This window comes from Aspergillus viridinutans (assembly GCF_018404265.1).
Source record: "Aspergillus viridinutans IFM 47045 DNA, scaffold_14, whole genome shotgun sequence".
Lineage (NCBI taxonomy): Eukaryota > Fungi > Ascomycota > Eurotiomycetes > Eurotiales > Aspergillaceae > Aspergillus > Aspergillus viridinutans.
Window position 1 is genome coordinate 525,678 of NW_025091230.1, and position 13,578 is coordinate 539,255.

Sequence of the window (13,578 nt, forward strand, 5' to 3'; positions counted from 1 at the left end):
AGATGTCCCAGCACTCCCTCATTTCAGTCCATAGTTTTAAACTAGCAAAGCGGCAGGGAGACGACAGAAAGAGAATTTAACAAGCCTTGCAAGGTCTCGCACTGAATCTCTCCGGACCCCTTCATATCGACCCATTAGAAGCTAATTGCCGGATCCAAATTCGCATCCATTCCTCATTTACCGCGGGAACCTTCCCGAGAGAGGGAACACGCTCCTCTGTATGATGCGTCTCCATCTCCAACGGCCTGCCCTCGAGCGACCGATAAAAGTTGAGCAACTGCACGCCCGGTAAATTAGCGTCTTCCGCATGCTCCTCTAGCTTTTTCACCCAATCAGACAGCTTCGCCGTTTTGCGAGTCCCCTGAAGTTCGTCGAGGACCGTTGGCACGACGCTCTCCCACGTAGCTCGGTTGGGGTTGACAAAATGGTAGTAAGACGTCACTTCGTCACTGACCGAACCATCCAACTCCGCGAGATCGGCAAGCATCTCTGCCAGCATATCCACTGGGATCCATTCCAAGTGGCGCTGGGCGCCCAAGGTGCCTGGAACGTATCCCATCATCTTTGAACTCACCAGCAGCGTCGGAAACCAGTCACGAAGAGGCCATGCGCCATCCGTATGCACCGGTCCGGCTACCTGCCCCAAACGGCATACTGATGCTCTGACGCCGGCGAGTTCGCCTGCTTTGTGAAGTAACAGGCTTGCTATCAACTTACTCTCGCCGTATCCGGTTTGCGCGTACTCGAAAGCCGTGAGCAGGGTTTCGGGGACTGGAGAGTCCTTGTCCCACATGGTCACCGTGCCAATGGTTGATGGGAAGATGATGTGCGGGTGCTGTTTTGATGCGACCACGAACTGTACCAAATTTACAACACCTTGGATCTGGGGTTCGAAGTGCGACAGGCTCTTCTTAAAGGTCACTGGCCACTGGCAGTGCATGATGGTGGTCACTGACTCGGTCAGCGCCGTGTATGTCTTCTCTTCCAACCCGAGCTTGTCTGCGGAGAGGTCGCCAGTGAGGTATTGCACCTCTGTCGACGAAGCACTTCCGTTCATCCCCTCTGTGGCTTTCGATGGCGACCGTGATGGATTCTTACGATTGATACACGTGATTTTCCTGACGTTGTCCCTTCGACAGAGGACTCGGAGCAGATGCGATCCAACGAATCCAGTACTTCCGGTGAGAAGAATGTGCTCTTGGCTGTGGGGTCGGTCCTGTACTTTACCTTCCCGTTTTGGAAGAGACGAAGTATACCTGGTGACAGTCTGTTAACTATGCAAATGGACAGACCTACAGAGTTCACTTACTTGTCAAGCATACTAGACATGGCCTGTAGGCGGTCATCCGGCGAGGGCGATTCAGACGGATGGAAGATGTAGTTTGCAAGCTTCGTCGCACGTGTATGAGTGTATATTGCATCCTCATTGAGCTGGCGCTCGTCCAACCCACAGTCTTCATTTCGAATGGCTTCTCGGACATTGGCAATTAGCATCTCGGCCTGCTGAGAATTCAGTCCCGCATCGAAGAAGTCACTGTTTGTGTCGAATCCATCGGTATCCGTTATCTTTGCTACAGCCTTTGCCAAGGAGCCAGCAAATGCTTCTTCGGATGACAGATCGAGTGATAGATGCTGGTCGTCGAACCCACGGGAAGAGTCAAATAGGGCGTCAATTTTATTCTGATAGGCCTCGATTGTTTGGCGGCGCTGCACCGTGCCCTTCTCCGTCCTAGCGAACGGTTTGTCGCCCTTTGTAAAGATGATATTCCCCTCCGGTATCCGAGCGAAATCGGGGCAGCGCCGATACGTGTCACGAAGGACGTCTATGACGTGTTGTTTGATATCCTCGACTCGCTGTCCATTCTCCTTAGAGTCGAGTTCTATCAATAGGCCTGGCTTGGGCCGGCCCGAGCCGAAAACGAGCGCTCCCTGGATGCTGGGATTGGCGCTGATTGCGCCCTCGATCTCGAGCGGGTTCAAGTTTTCTCCCGTGGACAGGACGACGATGTCGTCGCGTCTGCCTTCGTACACCCAATAGTCCCGCATGGTTTCATGCCTGGAGAATAAGTCCTTTGTCTCGAATTCCTCCAAATGGGGAAGGTTCCTGAACACCATTTGGAATTCACTGGCAGCTTCGCTACGGGTGATGACCATCTCGAACCTGTCAGGCTGCAGGTCAAACCGTCGCCATTGAATGCCGTTCAGTTCGTCGCTGAAGTGATAGCAGTACCAGTGCTCTGATTTCACGGGAAACTGGACGAACGCGCCGCACTCGGTACTGCCTATGCTGTTGATCAGCCGCACTCTGTGACACAGAGAGTCTCCTGTCTTGGATTTGATAGAGCCTATTCAAGTCAGCTGAGCGCAGATGTATGATATGGGAGCGATGCTACATGCCGCCACCGAACATGATATACCGACACCGAGACAAGTCCTTCACTAATTCCTCATCCTGGGCCACATCATCTAGCACGGATGGAGGCAGGATAAGAGCATCGACTTCTGGTATCTTGAGGATTTCACGAACCATATGGCGGCTAACTGGCTTGTTCGGGTTCCCTAGCATAAGTGTACAGCCCGAGAGAAGGAGAAACCAGCCGAGTATAACCCCAGCAGTATGGAACAAGGGGAAGCCCATGAAGGGCATATCTGCTTCAGCCAGGATTTCTAGCACGCATTTTCGTCCCACCCGAGAAGAAATTAGATGCTGTGCATCGATAGCTGCGAGAGTGGAGTGAGGGACTGTGACCGGTTTCGGCATACCCGTGGACCCTGCCGTGTGAAGGATCTGCCGGACATTAGCTGCGATACAGTCGTACACTCGTGTGCTGGATCCTTACCACAAAAGCGTCATCTGTAGCGGTTTCCCACGTTTCCTCGTACGGGTAATGTTCTTCATTGTCTCCGTATCTCAGACATTCGACCAGGGACGGGACAGCACAAGTGCGTATCTGTGCGTCGTGTTGCAATTCGTCCGCCACTTTCCGAAACGAGGCATCGAAAACAAGGAATGAGCTGTTGGTTTTCTCAAGCACATGCCTATGCACTGCAGCGCCATTTCGGGGTGACAGGAGGAGAGCCTTCAACGTGTCAGAGAGATAGAGAATCTTGCCTGGGCCGCAATACCTTAGCTTTGACTTTTATAGCGGCGAGCGTCAATAACAGGTGTCTGATATCGCTGGATGCCAGGTATCTGCTGAGCGTTAGAGATGCCATGATATCGTTTGACGTCAGGAACTGACCCAATAGTCCGAGAGTCATTATCGGCAGGAAGGCATTCATCAAGCCACTTGGCAAGCCTATTAACTACGTTGGCTATGTTGCGATATGTCAAGAAATGATTCTCAGTTTTCGAGTCGATCGTCACGGGCTGGCACACTGCCCTCGCCGACGGAGAGCTACGGGCAGCCTCGTCGATGAAGTTGACCAGAAGACGTTTCCCGACATTATCTGTCGTCGAAGACATTGTGAGCATAGCAGATGAATGTAGCTCCGCTGGGTTCAATCAGAGAATAGCCAGAAGAAGAAAGGGATGGGAGACTGCCTTTTTGCCTAGTGCTTATTTACCATTGACGTAGCAGCACACCCAACCCTCGGCATATTCTGTGATGAAATAAACTTTGGGATAAGATTCCACGATCTACACAGTGGATCCACCGAGTAAAGAGGAAACCTGCAGCGTTAGATTTATGCTGGGGTGAGGTTAAAGCAAAGCCACGATCCCTCCGGATGCGGAAATCTCCACAGCGCGGACGAAGGCCTTGTATAATCGTCATAGATTATTAGAATCGACGATGACAGCCAGATGGAGGTCGATCTGTGTGACATCGACTGAATGTACCACTATCCACCATTTTCCTGAACGAGTAGGCGTAGAATGTGAATTGTGTCTATCATCAGGAATGCTTGACATTTTTCGGGTAGCGGGAATTAGGGCATTACAGGGTAAGTACAGCACCATTTTAGACAAAGAGAACAAGCTGCGTAGAATAACCAACGTTCCGCAGACAGCATCCAATGCAGAAATATCACAAGTCCAGACCTTCCATGACATCCAGTAGCAGCCTCGCCATATCTTCACTACGAATTGCTGCGTAGATACGACTGACATAGGTTCCAATTGTTCGTTTTGGCCCCTTTCCAGCATCGTTGGGGTCTAATGCGGGGTGGTCTTGGATGCCCTGGTGAAATGGCACCTGCAGCTGTTCGCGTACAAAGCGGTAAACCCGACCTGTCCTCTCGCTCAGGTATTGGGGGGTCGTCCTAGCCTGATTGAAGTTCTCGTGCGTCTTACGATGGCAGTCCTTTAGAATAGTAGGGAGTACGTCTTTCCAGCGTCGAATGGGCTCCCAGCATTCCGGCTGAGAAAATCCCATGTCGTCCATGCTCACCATGTACCCCAGGCACTGGCCGGAAACCTGGGCACATTGTGTCTGTAAGTCTAGACGGTTCCATTCTAACCACGAGGACCGAATAGCAGACCATATGCGGTCAAACTTCGACTCCCTCGAATTTCCAATATGGTTGAAGAGGTCATGAAAGGACGTTTCGCATGCTGCCTTTGCGGCTTTGAAGAACTCCTCTCGCATGGCCCGCAAGTCTAATGCCTGGCAGACGATATGGAGATGTGTTGCACACATCATGGTCAGGACGTCCACGCATTCCGCCGTGTACCGTGCGGAGAGAAGGGCCAAGGAGTTGACCGACTGGTTGCGCAACTCGGCAGAATGGATATTGCTGACCACCGAGTTTGTCAAGAAGCCAAGTTCCGAACAATATGCGGTCATGCTGATGTCGAGCCCTTTGGCAGTGAATGAAAGACCGGGGGCCCCAACACACAGATTAGGAGGCAGCCCGTTGTTAAGCACCGGATCCACCATCTGTTGGGACTGCGCGAGCAACAGTTTTCCCAGCATGAGCAGCGCCGTCCGCGTTTTCTCCATTGCGGACGTAATGGCTGTGGCTTGAAAATTCCCTCCATGATGGCAGGCGTTCTCTTGTGCATCAAAGAGGGGGTTATCCGTCGTGGAATTCAACTCGATGCTGACCTGGCTCTGTGCTGCGAGTAGGTCCTCCAGCTGCGGCCCAATCCACTGCGGTGCGGTGCGCAAATCGTAGCGATCCTGCGCCAGGTTCGCTGTCAGCCCTTCCATCCCGTAACAGAGCTTCGAGCCGCGGAGGAATCCCCGCATATTGCGTGCTACCTCGCGTTGACCAGGATGCGGGCGACATGTCGATATGAAATCATGATAATTGTTCACTGTTCCCTGGAGAGCCTGGGTGCTCATGGCAGTCAAGATCTGTGTCAAGACCGCCAAAATATGGCTGTCATGGACAACCAGTGCAGCAGCGCTGCTACTGGGAGCCGTACCATTCATCAACCCTAATCCTTCTTTTCCCTCCAGCTGAAGTGGAGTCATCTTAACGCGCCTTAGCGCCTCGTCCGCAGTGACAACCTGGAAGACTTTGCCGTCCTTCATCTTCACCAGGATATCAGGATTGCCCTCGAGTAAACCGCCCAGATAGGAGAGTGGGCTCAGATCACCAGACGCAGAGATGCTCCCACGTTGGGGTACCAATGGCAAAATGCCGTGTGCGAGCGCCTCCATCAGAAAGTCGGCGAGGTGCATCCTGACGCCGGAATGCCCTCGAAGGATGGAATTGCAGCGCACGACGACCATACCCCGAACGGTCTCATCTGGAAGGTTGTATTGCCCTGTGGCGGAGTATCTCCCCGGCATGACATTTTGGGAGGGTTCCAGCAAGATCCCGCACTGCTGGTGCTGAAAAGCGGAGTATTGGAGCGTCGAGAGCTGGTTCGTCCCGGTGTAGGAGGTCCCGCCGACTCCAGTATTTACGCCTGAGGATGCATTAGAATGAGGCCGGAATGGAAAACAAGGGACTAAATACCATAGATTCTGTGCCCCTTATCGATATAAGAATGCAGAGTATCAACACTGGCCTGCATACGGTTCCGTAGGGCGTCGGTTTGATCAATGGAAACTCCGGTCGAGTACCTCGAACGCAAAGTCAATATTTCACACCCACGACGTCTCAACGTTCCCGGAACACTTACCTGGCCACTGAAACCAGATGAGCAATGCTCAAACCATGTCCGTCGATTTTGACTTCATCTCCGTTTTCCAAGGTCGAGAGGAATATCTGCAAATGTTGCTTAACTTGGCGTAGATGGCTGGCCATTTCTGTTAAAAGCTAAATGACACTTGTCACAGGCAAATCGGCCGCAGTACCTTCGACGATCCTCGAGGTCTGCCGTCCTCTTATCTTTCCAGAACACGCGAGAAGATAGAGGTGGGCCGCCAATAACTATCGCTGCAAACGGAAGGAGGCAATGTCTTATTCAAACTCATCAGCAGAGGTAGCCTAATCTCTGTGGTAGTGTCTACTGCGTCTCTTCATCTTATGAGCTTCTATCCAATACCGCTAGACGGAAAAGGTTTCCGGACGATGTACGTCTTCTAGGGATATGTATCCATGGTTATGGTAACAGTAATACCACGCCCCCCTGCAGAGTCAAACATCATTTAAGCCATATCCCGACACAACGTCACTTGGGATCCGGAACAAGATCTTATCGAGATCAATGCTCCACTTATGGATATGATAGTATTCACATGGAACCAATAACAAGGGCTATGACATATTAAATGACACGACGATAGTAGGTATATGTAACCTACCTTAATTCCACGGCAGTCCTCTCACGCCGCCATAGCCCTACACGCCCATCTTCATCCCGTCTATGATGTATTCCCAGGCTCAAGCTTAACAGTCGTGAGTGACGTAGATTCCAATATTCAGTTGTATGAAGTCGATCTCGGTCATTCTCAAACATTCCTACATTGGCTCTGCATAGACAAGGTTGTTGCTTAGGAATGCTCGAGGGGTGTAAATCCTGCACCCCAACTACCGTATGTGAAGTATCTGGTCAGTGGGAAATCTCTGTCTGTCTATATTGTAACTCATTGCGCAAATTCTTAAAGCTTCATCGCAGAAAATACCAGTCATCCAGCCTGACTTCTTAGGATTACTTACCTTGGTTGAAACTGTCTGCCGCCTGTCTGAGATTAGGGATGACCATGTATCTGTTGCTTGCTCCATATACTCGTATAGCAACAAGCGCCGCTGTGTATAAATAGTAGATTCCATAGAGGACAGGCAGCTGGTAATTTCTACAGCAATTCTAAAAATGTAATATAGCTGTTGGTGCTTCCACAGTGCTACAGCTTGGGCCGCAACAAAACACGCTAACAGCGGGTGAGCGACACGTAGATCTCCTACGATAATCCGACGTGTTCGATACGCAGCACGACTGAGCCAGAAAATGGACACACTTCCCGTGGAGATCATCCTTGCCGTCGGTAGTTATGTCTCCGACGTAGATGACAGACTCCGATTGCTTCAAGTATGCCAATGTTGGCGAGCCCTGTTCCTCGAGGTCGCATACAACCATGTCCATATCGAGGCGGCTCAGTTCCAGCCCCTGACGAAAGTCATACTGACCAACCCGCGGATAGGAGCAGCCATCCGTATTCTTTCAGTCGGACAGTGGCGTACATGGTTCGATTACGACCCACAACAAAGGGAAATGGAAGCGGCGGAGGAGCTGGCAGGGCAAATCAGCAGATCGCCGGAGGAGCAGAAAGACTGGATCGAGAATCTCCGAGCTGGAGACCAGGACGCATGGCTTGCTCTTCTTCTTGTCTCGGTGCCGAATCTCACCACGCTATCTGGGCGATATTGTTTACACGCGCCGAGCGTGACTCTGGTTGTTGCGCGGGCGGCACGCAAGGAACCACCGTTTGACACCAGGCCGGCCCTGCAGCGTTTGGAGACGCTTCATATCACCACTAACGATGCGAAGGGTATCTATCCGGACTGGCAGTTCTTGCCATTCTTCCATCTGCCATTGCTTAGGGATGTGAACTTGAACGGCGTGAAGCAAAACAGATCACGGAACAGACTGGACCACCCGGCTGTGTCTTCCGCGTCCGGCACGGCGCCCGTGGAATCGCTTATTCTGGAAACTCACTGTAATGGGAGAAATGGAATGGCGGAGATTATCACCTCCTGCGCCAATCTCAAACAATTCAAATACCAGCATGCCGACACGGAGATCTGGTGGGAGTCATACGTCGACTTTCAACCCCGGAAGTTCTACAAGGCGCTGCTGACGCAGAAGCACAGCCTCGAGGTCCTCCACCTGAGCGACAATGGCAAGGTGTCTGGGCCTGGGACAGATGAACTGAGCGACGACGAGGGGAATGACGGCCCCAAGGCATATGACCGGTGGTTTGGATCACTGGCGGAATTCAGTCACCTGCAAGATCTTCGCATCCGCGTCGAGAACCTTCTCAACTACCATGACCGCGATAAAGACGAATCCGTCGTGCTCAGGGACATTCTACCTGCCAGCTTGAGGTCGCTACATGTAGCCGAATGCTGGCCAAAACACTGCGCGGTGCTTGTGCCGAATCTGCAAGGAGTCCTTGCTCATCAAAAGGAGAGGTTCGCTAACCTAGCACGGATCTCTATCTCTTCCGGGGTATCTGAAGACGTACCTGAAGGGCAGAACTGGTTCAGCAATCCACGTCAGGACCCGATTCCCGAATCACTCAAGCAGCCATTTGTGCCTGTCAAGGAGATATGTGACCGAGCGGGTGTAAAATTCGAAATGACGCTGGGTCGGTCATGCTCCATCATCAGAGACACACCACACTATTTCTTTTCTAGCCACTGAATTAGAATTCTACCTTTTAATAAGTTCAACGCAGATATCATCTCTCGAGCAGACACAGGAGATAAACAGATACTGTCCAGCCAGAGTAAGATATGCGCAAGACTAACCCTAAAAGGCAACGCTTTGGGTCAGCAGTGCCATATCATCACGCAAGACATGCAACGTCCTAGGATTAAGTTAGCTTTGCGCAGTTTTACAGATCAGATTCTTCATATCCAATGGTATCCGTGTCTTAGCAGCACACCCACACCGGTCCCCGGTGTGGGTGTGCCACAGCGTAATCATCATGTACCTTTTATATGGCATCACCATATAAAAGGTACATATTCCCTAAGTCTAATATCTATACTATTTACTAGGGGCGACTATATTTTTAGATAGTTATATTAAAATCTTTAAAGGAAACATCTTATAATTAAAAGTCTTTTAGGAGTTTTACTAAAAAAAAATTAGAGATATAAGAATATATAAAATTTCCCTTACAAAACTCTTCCTTAGGGAAAAGGATACAGACAGATTATTTTATCTTACCACTTATAATTTTCCTTTCTAATAATAAAGATAGTAATAAAAGATAGACATTTATATATCTAATTAATAATCTACTTTAAAAACTAAATGTGTACCTCTCTACATACCTAGATTAAATAATCTATATGTACCTTTTATATGGTAATGCCATATAAAAGGTACATGACGATTACGGTGTGGGTGTGCCTGACACGGATAGTGCGAAAGCAGCGAAACTTAGGGCTATCCCTAGGAACGAATATCCGAAATCACTGAAACTAGAAAATGGGAAGCTGACCAAATTGCGAAGGAGATGAAAGCAGCCGCGGCAATTACTATAGATCACCCCAGTCAGCACATCAGGTTCTGGCCCTGTCCCCAGAGGCGCAGTAGGCATCTGTGCATGGAGTTTGGCATACCCACTGCCCCGCCATATTTGACATCGGTTCAGTATGTCCTGGCAGCGGTTTTTATGTCGGGAATATGCAGTCATGACTCTGGCGTGATCTGCGCTTGAGAGCCCATATCTCCGAACTGTGCAAAGAGTTGAATGCAATAATGGTTGCTTATCTAAAAGGAGGTGATCCAGCATCTTAAAGTGGACTTCGATAGGTATTTGAGACATTGTAGTAATCAAGTATAGTAAAGATTGGGGAAGAAGGTAAAGCTGGCTGGTTATATGACAGACCGGCTATTCAGAACAGGTATCCTGCTCACTTGCCTAGCCTCTGCGGACCCCCGGGGACGGGGAGGTTCCGAGCGGGATCAATGTAGGCTGGGTATGCTAAGTCCCTGCACATATGGCTGCCCTCCTGTAGGCGCATACACGATAGATACATTAGTTGTTGGAATAGTGATAGGCAAGTTCCAGCACAGTCTAAGGTGCCTCTTTAATAGGGCGCCAAACAGGAATGCCATCATCCATGGCTAATGAAGGGTATGGGCTCCTCTAGGCCTAAACTGAGACGCGCTGGTAAACTTCAACATGGAATTCCACTAGACTGTGGAGGGCGGCATGGTTTTCCAGCTAGAACTACTCTATTGTAATTCCTTAGAGTATAAGTAATGGCGGGCCAGTTAGAGGATGATCTAAGACTAAATCTAAGTAAATGGGAACATTGCCTTAATGCTGGAAGGCTAGCAGCAAGAATAATTAAATTATATTTAATCCCTCTGTAACATAATAGTAAGTATAAATAGGTACTTTATAGTTAAAAGATCTTATATATACTTACACTAGCAAAGTAACAGGTGTAATGCTGTATGTCAAGTTAGTAGATCTAAGTATGGGCACAGTCACTCAGAGCTAAATGGCGCTCACCATGAATGTGCTGCCTATTATAAGAATAGGGCCACCTAGTTTAAGGTGTGTTTTAAGAGGACTCACACACAGATGAGGACCAGAAGAATAGCAAACCTGAACTTCTGAGCCCAAGGAAGGTGCAATTCATAGATAATCAGGGCAGGTAACGCAATCAGAAGAATATCCAACACTATATTTTGAGCTGCCACCGCTATGAATACGGCTGTCCAATCAATGCATTTGCCCGCCAGAGAAATGTTCCATGACTTTGAGATCGGCTGGCAAGCAAAAACAAAGCAGCACACTATCATGCATGTCCCAACAATGGTGAAAGCGGTTGCCCCCAACAGCGCGTGGCGGAGCCATTTCTTGCTGCCATTAGACAGTTCAAGAAGATCAAGTGGCTGAGCCTAGCCAGACATAGGCCTGTCACAAACAGACATGCGGCTGCAAGAAAGAGCTGCTTGTCGGTCTTCTTTAACATTGTTTTAAAATCTTGATCGAAAATTGGAAATCATACCTTTTCATATGTGTTTATAGTATTTTCCGTGAGGTACCATATGTGAGTTCCTAGCCCAGCATGATCAAGAGCATCTGTTTTATTTAGCTCGGCGTGCATAAAACCAAGGTTTTGCCCTTCCACGACGTACAGAGAATCAATGTTTGTGTCGCAGTGCAGAAAACCTATCGGTAAGTCAGCTTTAGTCACCTCGCACGGTCTGATGCTTGAGTACCCAAGCTATTGACAAGCACACTAGAATAAATGCCCCTTTAGTGCGTATCCCCATGGTGTCTCCTAGGGGTAAGGTCTGTATTAAGCAGAGAAAATATACTATTCTTAATATATAGCTCTTTACATGCTTGATACTTGGCCTATAAATGTATTGTCAAACTGGTTGCGCTCAAAATTATACCTATAATAAGTACAACCTGTATGGCGTGATGGAGATGCGTCATAGGGATTGATGGGTCTGTCTCTGTTGCAACTGGGGAGATGCTTTGATGCTGTGAGAGGAATATCTTAACAGGTGAATGCCATTTGAGAGATGCTACAGGGGTCACTCATAGCAGAATTAGGTGGCTTTAAAATCTCTTAAGATGAGTGCACGGCTATTAGGCTTATTCTGTAATTGACTAGATACTAACAGGCTCTGGTGCGGAGTGATTTTGCTTGCTATATTAAGTGGAGTGATTAAACCTTTATTGATAAAGTCTTCCTTGATGAATCCCTGTCATTACATCAAATACTGAAGCGTCTCTTCGTTGCTGATCTATCTTCAGCCTGTTCAACCATTTAACCAATGCAATGACACACACCTGTAACCGCGTCGGGCTCGGGAGGCCTTCTTGTATGCAGTTGAAAAATTGTGGTGAGCTAAGATGAACGGCATTCACCGCGCAACAGGGTCGGAGAGATCTCGGGCAATACGCAAGCTGATGGCTAAGTTCTTGGCTTGTAGCTCTGTGCTTCTTCCAACTGTCCTATGATTGGGCGACCACTGCTGAGCACCTCGAACTATCAATTGTACGGTTGACAAGATAATATAGATTTTGCACGGCGTAGTTTGAACCAGCTGTCTTCGTCCTCGTTCTCTGCTCGGAGGAAGCTTTGAATGTGCGCATATGCCTCCCATATGTCGCAAGCTTTCAGACACGGGAGGCCACGGGACACAGGGCTGCCATCTTCTGGGACTATCGAGTTACCCTTCACGCTATCCTGTACCAAAGGCGACTTAGGACTGCTGATCTGCTTAAAATCAAGACATATCTGGGTAGTCCTGATCGCCTCCGAGAAGTAGTTGAGCTACCTCCTTTAATAGAGTATATATTACAGACGGGCAGGGAGATGGTCAAGATGTCTCAGTAAGATCTTGTGATACGCTCTGTTGATGTGTACATCTGAAGTGGCAAAATGGCACATTCACACTTCTATTTTGAACCGTTCGGGCTGCCTCGGAAGGACATGAATGAGACGTTACATCAAGGTACGGCCAAGATACTAATGCTTCATGGTGTGTACCTGTTTGGCCCGTCTTGCATGCATAACTAACTGCCTGTTACTGACTTTGTGGATATAGGTCATGGGCAATCTAGCAAGAATTTCTATCACAAAACAAAACATTTAGTTAGTCCTCTCCAAGAACTTGCCCTCCGGCAGGGTGTTTCTAGCAATGTTAAGCTATTCTACATTGATGGTGCCTGGCCTGCTCCCGGCTGTGCGGAACTGGAGGTCTGGGCATGGGGTTTTGGTGATTTTGAGCACGGACTGATTAAAGGGTTGGATATATCTATCCTGAAGATTTTAGACATACTAGATCGGTATGGGCCCTTCACCGGGATAATAGGATTCTCAACCGGGGCAGCTGTTGCAGCAATTATTGCTTCTATATTGGAGCGACCGGAACGTATCCATATATTCACTGGGGAAACACTCACGAAGGCAAATTTCATTATAAGCTGTTGGAGGCGCTGCCTTAGGCACAGCCGGGCCTACGTTCATCCGTAGGGCATCTGCGTAGGGTTCAGATAGCTTCCTTCTCCTGTTTCTCTCTAGCTAGGAGCCATCATATCATCATCTTCTTTTCTCATCCATTTCACTATAAGCTGACAGACTGGTACTCAAACATGCGATTAGGGGCGGAAGATTAAAGATATTTTGTTCTCAGGTTCTGGCAGAGAGTGCAGAATATGGGTTGATGTTTTTGCCTTCCTTTCCAAGCAACAACAATCTATGGCCATGTGAGACAGAATGCTCGTGACGTAATGTACAAAGGTACATTTAAATGAACCCATTTCTCAAGCTAGTGTCTTGGCGGTGGGCCCCCAGAATTAAGAGCAGGGAGTGAAATGGTGAAGCTGGTTTTGCACTTTGCTGTACTCTACTTTGGTGAAACCAAAAGTCTGCTATGAGGATAGATCTCCCAAGCCATTACCGTATCTCTGAGCAAGTTCACAGATACGATTTGGTGGCATACCACATATACGTGATGCGGAAATTGATCAT

General features: G+C 48.9%; 3 protein-coding genes across 3 annotated transcripts; 1 reads left to right on the top strand and 2 right to left on the bottom strand.

The window, feature by feature from the left end:
• Positions 1 to 121: 121 nt before the first annotated feature.
• Aspvir_003254 (putative NRPS-like protein biosynthetic cluster) lies at positions 122 to 3,475 on the bottom strand (the record flags this gene model as incomplete). The annotated part of the gene is made up of 6 exons (XM_043274839.1): positions 122 to 1,256; positions 1,310 to 2,305; positions 2,418 to 2,788; positions 2,841 to 3,080; positions 3,127 to 3,193; positions 3,243 to 3,475. The coding sequence occupies 6 exons, from the start codon at positions 3,473 to 3,475 to the stop codon at positions 122 to 124; spliced, it is 3,042 nt and encodes a 1,013-aa protein (XP_043130774.1).
• A 553-nt stretch (positions 3,476 to 4,028) lies between these two features.
• On the bottom strand, positions 4,029 to 6,201 carry Aspvir_003255 (uncharacterized protein; the record flags this gene model as incomplete). Its single annotated transcript, XM_043274840.1, has 3 exons — positions 4,029 to 5,860; positions 5,911 to 6,017; positions 6,077 to 6,201. 3 exons carry the CDS (start codon positions 6,199 to 6,201, stop codon positions 4,029 to 4,031), a joined length of 2,064 nt encoding a protein of 687 aa, XP_043130775.1.
• Positions 6,202 to 7,345: 1,144 nt separating this feature from the next.
• Aspvir_003256 (uncharacterized protein) lies at positions 7,346 to 8,761 on the top strand (the record flags this gene model as incomplete). Its single annotated transcript, XM_043274841.1, has 1 exon — positions 7,346 to 8,761. One exon carries the CDS (start codon positions 7,346 to 7,348, stop codon positions 8,759 to 8,761), a length of 1,416 nt encoding a protein of 471 aa, XP_043130776.1.
• Between the last annotated feature and the right edge of the window lie 4,817 nt (positions 8,762 to 13,578).